Here is an 8,742-nt window from a genome sequence, read left to right as displayed (position 1 = left end):
TGATTTATCTCGCCCATAGAGCCAAATGCTGAAAGAGGTTATGTATTTTAGTTTGTGCTTATGTGAGCAGCCTCAGTACTCAAGACAACAGAATCTCTAAAGCATGGTCCTGCTTGGAGATAACTTTCTGGAAGGAGATTTTTATTTGAAGCTCTCCTAACGCAAACATTGTACCATGAAGCAAAACCCTGAAATGTAACTTAGCATCCGTATCAAAAGCATCTCAGGTCTCTGTATGGTCCGTAACAAGTAAAAGTAGAGCTTTTTTTCTGGTGTTTTGCTTGCTCCTCATACTCTTGTGTCCACTGCATACATTTTGGCAGTAGCTGTTTGTGAAGATGGCAAATGCACATTTGTGACAATGGTCTCAGCTGGGGAATAGGCCTTCCTCAAGGACTGAGCAGAATGCAGTCTCCCAGAGCTGGTGTCTGTGATGCACAAGGAGAGAAACAAGACTTGCTAACAATTGTTTGGTGACGTTCAGTTGTAAAGCTTTGAAATAGAGAGAAAGAAGCATTCTAAACATCACCAAGATAGTGTAATAAAACATTTTATGTCATACTCACATGTCAGCTCCCTCCTGAAGACCTTGATGTGCCTTGCAGTGCTGCTGAGACGAACGCCATTTTACAGCTGAACATACTGCAAATGGGGCTGAGCAATCATTTAGGGGTATCTGTGCCTTACTGGTGGTCCAGCAAGGTTTGGGTGAACCAGTCCATGCTTGCACAAGCCCTTTTATATTCCTTTGGGCCCATGACAAAATATTTATCCTGCATGCATTCAAAATGCATACAGGAGCACAAATGATTCTTGATCCAACATAAAGTCTGTCAAAATAAGCTCATTTATATCAGGTCAAGAGTTTGAGTTGATTTGCCCTTGGTGTCCCTGATCCATGATGAGGACCCCTGCCTGCTCTCTCATCAAGCCTCTGTTTCCTACACACTGGACTTCCTCCAGTGACAAAGTCAGAGACACAGGGCAGCAGATGTCTGCCAGCCCAGCAGTTCCCTCAGTCTGATGTCTCTTCAGAAGCTGATGCAGATCAGCATCCCCATTGCTCCCTACAGAACTCCAGCAGAGAAGTCAAAGTTGTAGAGGGCACAGAGACCAAACACCCATCTCCTCCTTCCCTGTGTCCTAGAGACAGTCCCAGAGGGATGTTCCTGACTCCATCCACCTGTAGCAGACCCCAAGACATCACTCTCTCCCTTAAATGTGTTCCAGCCCTGCAACAGTTCCTCACCTCTGAAGAGATACATGCAGCAGGTGAGCACAGCCCCAGACAAGAAACACCCGAGGGACCCCGCCATGCCAAGCCAGCACGACCAGCCAAACTTGTATTGGATTCCCAGAAACACGTTGTGGAGTACCAGTGAGGAGCGCTCCACATAGACGTCGATGGCGTACCACAGCGAGCCAGTAATGCCTGGGACACCTGCAGGACAGGAGAGAGGGGCCGCACAGCACTCCCATGTACCCCACAGTGATCACAAGGATATCACAAATATAAATTCCTTGAGTTATAGTCTGCTGTCTCCTCGTTGAGACTTTAGGCCAGGAGGAACCTTCCAGGACAACAGTATTTGGGCCCAGCTCTATCTCAACTGGATCACTTTGCTTAAGCCACCTTGTCTCCTGCTGATACCATACCTCCTTCTGATATCAGTGTTTTCAGGGAAGGGTATGTACCTTGTGGGTTTGAACTATCACAGATATCAGCAACTGTTACCAATTTTAAAAATTTCTGCTTTAAAAGGAAGAGAAATTCTCCCTTCATAGCTTATTTATCAACTTGTAAAGTTGCTTCAAGATTTTAAATTTCTAATTATTTTAACTTTCAAAATTTTGACAATATTTTTTCAGACAAAATGTGGGAGAAAAAATAGAGTCTGTTTAAAAGAATCTCTCCATGGACTTCACATATGCTATCTATGGTTAGGATGCATTACATATTAGATAGCAGTGATAGCCACTGAATTTTGGCATGAAGTCAAATTAAATGTCTTAGCACCCTAGCTGGCAGTGTGTTTATTTTCATATTAAAATTCTCCCACTGGCTGTAACAGCAAAACACCACAGTACATCAGGTTTTTGTGACCTATAAAGGAGAGATGTGTTATTATCCCTTTATTACAGATCAGCTGTAGAAATTTGAAGACAAGTGACATGCCCAAGGTCAAAAATCTGTGGCAAAGCTAGGAACTGAACCAGGATGTCAGTATGTTTCTAGATCTTCAGAAGTTGTCTCTTTGACATGTCTACACTGACTTCCTCACAGCAGAGCATCAGTAAGTGAAGTCAAACAAGGCATCAGCCAGCTCACCTGGTTGGTAAATGAAATAAAAGCAGTTACTTCCAACTAGCTGCTGTTAGAGGCATGAAGTGAATAGTGGTAAATTTTATATTGTGCACATCGGAAGCAAATAAACTTCCTTCTCCCATGTTTACCCTCCAGAAGATCACTCACTCCTCTCCCCAAAGAAAGAGAAGGCTTAACAGCTCCTCCTTTTCCTAAAGGGCATTCTTCAGGATGGATCCAAAGTGGATGAATACCTGCAATGAGCAAGGTAACTCCAGACACCATGCAGATGCGCAACTTGATGTGTGGCTCATCTGGAAGGAATTTAACACAGTCTAGTCCCAGAAGGAGGAAGAGAAATCCAAATCCTGCCAGGATATCTGCTGTGATCATCATGGCTCGAGTCAGCACCAGCTTCACTGTAAGGCAAAAGCAGATTTTTCTAGGACACAAGGAATGGAAATGACAGCGGGGTAATCGGGTCAAGTCCTATGTGAAAGTATCTTTCTCAACAAAGCTTTCTTCAGCTTTCCTCGCATGAAGTTCATTAGTGAGAAAAGAAAAATGACTGCCATTTGTAGATACACCAAATTATCTTTTGCTGAGAAGAGCAAATGACAGTCTGTCATGCTACTGTTTCAATGATATGCTTCAAGACTGTTTTCATCTACGCTTTTACTTGCAAAGAGTCTTTTGCACTCTTTTAAGCAACAGGCAGCATGGCACCTTTTGGGTGCTGTGTTGGCCAAGGATAACTGTCAGCAAGGACCGGACTTCTAAATTAAATACCTGAGGATTAGCAGATACCATTTGTATTGATAGCCAAAGCATGGGCTTAGGCCAAACTGTGCCAAGGAGCCTCTAAGCTTGACATAGCCAGGCCTCAACAAGTGAATGAAACTTCTCAGCACCACGTGGGCACCTTCAGTCCCTGCTACAGCGAGAAGGAGATGCTCACACCATTGGAATCAGGGTGTCCCATCTCCTTGTGGAAAAATCATTCTTACATACCAGGGTGCTCAGCGTAGATGGAGTCATACTCATCGCAGGTTTGGATCCCATCAAAAACATTTGTGACACATTCCCACCACAGGCCACGGCATTTTGTACTCACCTGTGGGCAAAGAAGATTTAAATAATAGTAATAATAAATAAATAAATATAACAACAAACCAGCTGATCGTCAGTTAAAACGTTCAGCAGAAATCCCAGTCCAGTTATGTCAATGGCAAACCGGAGTTGTTTAACTTGAAAAAGAAAAAAAAAAAAAAAGTGGCAGGATAGACTGAAAGGACAGTGTTTTCTGTGTGCTTGCTAAATTTTTAAAATAGAGCAAAGGACATGCAGATTGGGTATTAGGGTAAAAGAATTCTATTGGTAAGGAAAAGCTTCTGAAGGAAACAGCTGCCAGAGGCTATAGGGTGAGTATAATCACAGATATCTAAGGATGGGTTTGATGTCTCCTGCCAGATGATTGTCTAGGCCAAGCTGGGCAGGGCTATGGACGAGATGACCCGTGAATTTGCCATCCATGTCTCCTTTCCGCCCTCTTCTTGCTGATATGGCCAAGAAGGAAGGAGGCTGGGAAGCATGAGTCACAGAGGCCCATGTTTTGCTGGAAGCTGGGAGTGCTGAACTGGTTGCAACATGATAAAACACTGTTAGTTCCAGAGCAGAGGTGTGAATGGGAGCCCCTCTCCAGTGACCTGGCCCCAAAAGGACTCCACTGTAAACAAAGGCCAGAAAATGAGAAGTAGTCGCCTCTGACAGTGGCCCTGCGGGACCACACGTGCCACGAGTGAGCTACACTCATCGCCGAGACATCCAGACTCTGGCAGACGGAGCAGTAGCAGCATTGCTAATCGTCTCAGTGCTGCGGAAGATTTAGACAGCACTCCCAGCCCAGCCTGCCCTAAGTCAGGTTAATATGGGAGGCATTTTCATTAGCAATGCAAATATAGCAACAAGCACCTCTAAAACATTCCTAGGATTGCTCATATGAGGAGCAGAGATAATGTCAGCACAGCTTCATACTCAAGCCTGCCCTTCTGCCCCAACAGACACCCCACTGCAGTTTATCAACAGAGAAACTCACACAGGAAATGGGAACCACACTTGTTTCGATGATGCAAGAAATTCCTTTTTCTTATTCTTTGCACATCACAAAGTAATGTATCCCAACCACTTCATAAAGCCCAATACAGGATGCACTGAAGTCTTTAACCAATCACAAACTCTAACCAATCTATACAGATTTTCTATAATACTGCAAATGGATTAAGGGAGAGAAAAAATGACTCACTATTTCAGACTTTCAGAAAAGATACTATTTGTATTTGAGTGAAAACAATCTGCACAGTTTGTTTTGTGAACATGAAAACTAATTGCTTATAATTTTTTCGGGTTTTTGGCAGATTTAGTGGAAATTATCATGAAAATGAGAAGCATTGAGAGAAAAATCTGCTTTAATTGATTCTATATTTTTCAAGAGAACAATTTCATGCAAAACAGTTTGACCTATTTATATTAGGCATAAGCTTTTGCTGTGTCCCTCTTAATTCAACTGGAGTTTCTCTTCTGTCTTAATTTACTACCATTCAGGCTGTGCTTGAAATTAACATATTTTCATTAAATTGCATCTTGTTCCACTTGTGTTTATACCATTTTGTATTCTTTCCATATCACCTTAGGCTTATTCATATTACTATGCATTCAGCTACTGGTCTCAGATTCTTCCTCACTTGCTAACATTGGTATTGTTTATAAAATCTTACACACAGCATCTTCACCTCAACTATTAATGAAGGGACTAGCAGGATTCCAGATTTCATTAGCTTCCAAGCAGAACAGAGGTCTTCAGGTTCAAAATTTTAAATGTTGTCCTAATCTGTGAAACAATCTGCTGCCCAGGCTAGAAAACCTTGCTAAATGTTCTTTCTTTCTTGGGATGTTTTAATTGTCACTTGCTAGTGCTAGCACTGAATTTATGCCAAAAAAAAAAAAAATACCTACACAAAGACTACCACTCTTCAGGCTCTAGAAACTCTCTGTGCTTCTGCTATCAGGGCTGTGCTCAGGACACATCTCAGTGCAGCACATGCACAGCCAGCATCCCATTTCCCAGGGCAGGAGAGATGGGAAAAGGCCTCAGAGAGGGGACTTGGACCAGCCGAAGCCCGCGCTGTGCTACACTGATTTTCTGTTACCTGCCTTTTCACCTTCTCCCTAACCATCTCCCCTCTGCTTTGGGCAACTGTTCATCCTTCTGGCTTGTTCGGCTCTTCCCTAATCATCCTTATGCTCCATCCCACCAAAGCACCCTGAGCAGGGAGCAAGGCTAATTAGGAAGCATTGGCTGACGAGCTTGGGCTTTCAGCCGAGGAGGACCTGCCTTGGCATGAATGTTGCATGGATGACCTCAGTCCCATGTCCAGAGCTGTGCACCACATTGGTAGCACTAAGTTCCCATCACTTCTTCCTTCGTAGCAAATATGCTCCAGCTTCCCTGGGACTGGCCAAGGTCTTCCACAGGAGCTAAGGATCATGGTTAAAACACTTCGTCTTCCAGTCTGATTATGAAACACAATCCTGCGACCTGCTTTCCCTAACACAAGTATGCATGTAAAACATAAACTGCATAATGACTATAATATATATAAGTATAGCCTATTCATAATGTGTAATTAATATTAAAACACATCCAATTAAAAAAAAAGAAGACAGAACAAGCAACGTCTTCCCCTCCTGGGGAAAGCACAGAAGACAAACATGTGAGACGTTAGTCATGGCGTTTTGACACACTGGGAGAAGGTGCTTGCATATAGTGATTATGAGCCTAACACAAGAGTAAAACAGACCGTGTTTAACAGCAGTAGCAATATTTTTAATCCAGCTATAACAGGGAGGGACTGAGCGTACACAACAGTGCCTGGTGTGAAGAAGTTTTTATGACTTTTTGTAGCATAAAGCACTGCAAAAAATGAGCCAGTCTTGTCTTGATGCTCACACTGAAGGAAGCTCTGGTCAGTACATGGGCAAGGAGTGAGCTGGACAAGCTACCAGCACTCATCTGAGCTGAGGCGATCAATGTTTCAGGTTGCCCAAAAGCAAGGCCAGGTCTCTGGCCTGCTTCTGCTGGAGGTCGCTCCCCCATGGCCCAAGCGTCAGAGAGAGGCCAGGTGATGATATCTACTGTGGAGGATGGCGGTCCTTTCTCTCGAAGTCAAAAGTTGCCTGAATTACTGCTTTTTCTAGTTAAAAACAGGACTCAGTGGATTCCAGGCCTGTCTGGCCATTGATGATTTACCTGCATTCTCCTACCTAGAGAGGCAGTGAGTCATTAGGGCCATTAGAGAGCTCGTTCTGTCACTTATTAAGGCTGGGGGCATTTTGCTCCATTATTTAGTATTCACACTCAGAGCAGGAATGTGAGAAGGGTGGTTGCTAATGGCCAAACTTGGTGTTAATGGAGCACTTAGAGACAGCCCAGCACAGTTGCCTCTGTGCCAAAAAGACAAGGGGGCAAAGCCTGCGGTTAATGGGGTTGGTTCTTTCCTGGATGCAGCTGTTGGACTACTTTTGTCCCTCTTTACTGAAAATGATGGCAGTTTGGGATCCATTTGCCTATGCTGCATGTAGTTCACAGCCTCCTGGAATGAATCCAGAATATCTCCTAGCTAGCAATATAGAGTATATCCTAGCCAGCACCAGCAGATACCGTCTGCTTACCCTGCAAAGAAGCTTCATGGTCAGACTTGCTGATCACCAGCAATCCCATTGCATAGGATCTGTGGTCACCTCAGTCAGGGTTTCTTGCCGTGTAAAGAAAAATGTGTTTCCCTGGTAATATTTTACCTTTTTCTTTCTCAGATAATGCAACAATTTGTCACAGAGGCAGCAAGTCATGGCAATTCCCCTTCGGCCAGCAGTTTTGAGCCTGTTGTGTGTGGCTCTTCCCCCATGCTTCACTCAAACTGCTGAACATTGTATTGGAATCACCAGATCCAAAGGAGCTTTTGTTTTCCTACACTGGATAGCACCAGATAGCACTGGATAGCAGAAAGATTCCTCCTGATATATGCAGCCATGTTTTGCCTTCATTGCATAAATCATCAAGTTTTCCAGGTAGCAGATTGCCATAACCTTGCTCTGCAGCCCTTAAGTGCTGGTTGCTCTGGGAAGAAAAATACAGACTTGCACTTCTGAGTGGTGGTGACAGGATGCCTGTTTGGGGGCTGGAGTCTGTGGGGCACAGCTTGCATGTACACATTGTTCTGCTCTTTTGCCAATACCTTTCTGCAATGTGAGAGTGCTAATATCTGCACAAGTTTAAGCAGATGTTTTTGAGTCCAGGCTCTAAGACCAATCCCTGTGCTCCCTCTAAACTTCTGCTAGTTCAGGAGATCAATGGCTGTGGAGGAAAAAGGCTTGAAGAGCACAAAGGTACACCTTGGTCTCCTTAAAAACTCTGACATATAGAACTAAAAACTGTTCCAAAATATCCATGCAGACCGGAAACGCAAGGCGACCATGCTCTAGTTTATGCACATTTGAACCTAGGACCTATAGACTTTTTCTAGATGAGAGCAGAGCCTGGATAATAGAGTCTAGCAGAGAGAATTACACAGAATGCCACTTTTCCCTGATGCTGATGGAGTCATTCTCCCCCCTCCCACCCCATCAATTTTCATCCAGGACAACAAGGGAAAAATTCCTGAGAATGGAGCAATGATACCAAGAACTCCATGGCCACGTCAAAACTCTCCTTAAGCCACATTTGCTTTGGGAAGCAGGCTGTCCTCACCCGGGTCTTACCTCCAGGGAGTCATCAGCATTCACCATCCAGCAGTCTGTCCAAGTAGATGCTATCAAAAACCCAGTAGAGAAAAAAGCAAAAAAACAGGCAACATATTGGAGGAAATACTTCATCCCAGCAGGCGATTAGCACATCCAGGGGTTTAAGAAAAACAGTGCCCAGTGCTTGCTGGAGCGCTTAAAGCTGGAGTTCAGATAGAGTCTCAGTGTGGTGGCCTGGGAAGGCCACCACTACTCTCTTCCAGCGGTCATGAACAGTGGGAATTTCTCACTTCTACCAGTGCTATCAGTTGATGATGGCTGCAGAAAGCAACGTACGTCTGCGACACAGAGCAGAGGAGGCTCAGAGAGACCTTGCTGTGCACCAGAGCTGCTGAAGTCAAGCAACCCTGCCTATTTAAAGCTCTTGTCATGCCTGGGTGAAGAGAAATGGAAATGCAGAAGTCACATGCAGGTAGCAGGAGTCCTGCAGTTTCAAGGAAGAAGATGTCATTACACATTTTTGAAAAGTAGAGCCGTGATTTAAAAAATGAATCAAAATGTTTTCTTTGTGATGGAGGTTTTGAGCACTGCTAAGCTCACACACAAGAACACCCATGTACACGTGCACACACACACACACA

The 8,742-nt window shown here is 44.1% G+C and overlaps 1 protein-coding gene across 1 annotated transcript; it reads right to left on the bottom strand.

Moving 5' to 3' along the window:
• Positions 1-208: 208 nt before the first annotated feature.
• Positions 209-8,239, bottom strand: CLDN16 (claudin 16). Its single transcript, XM_010220188.2, has 5 exons — positions 8,120-8,239; positions 3,317-3,419; positions 2,560-2,724; positions 1,250-1,441; positions 209-428 (listed from the first exon to the last, which is right to left on the bottom strand). The coding sequence occupies exons 1-5, from the start codon at positions 8,231-8,233 to the stop codon at positions 289-291; spliced, it is 714 nt and encodes a 237-aa protein (XP_010218490.1). The 5' UTR covers positions 8,234-8,239; the 3' UTR covers positions 209-288.
• Between the last annotated feature and the right edge of the window lie 503 nt (positions 8,240-8,742).

This window comes from Tinamus guttatus, unplaced genomic scaffold (genome assembly GCF_059628265.1).
Source record: "Tinamus guttatus ecotype Peru unplaced genomic scaffold, ASM5962826v1 Tinamus_guttatus_pri_ptg000227l, whole genome shotgun sequence".
NCBI classification, from domain to species: domain Eukaryota; kingdom Metazoa; phylum Chordata; class Aves; order Tinamiformes; family Tinamidae; genus Tinamus; species Tinamus guttatus.
The sequence above is the reverse complement of the archived record's forward strand: the minus strand, read 5'-3'. Positions and strand labels throughout refer to the sequence as shown.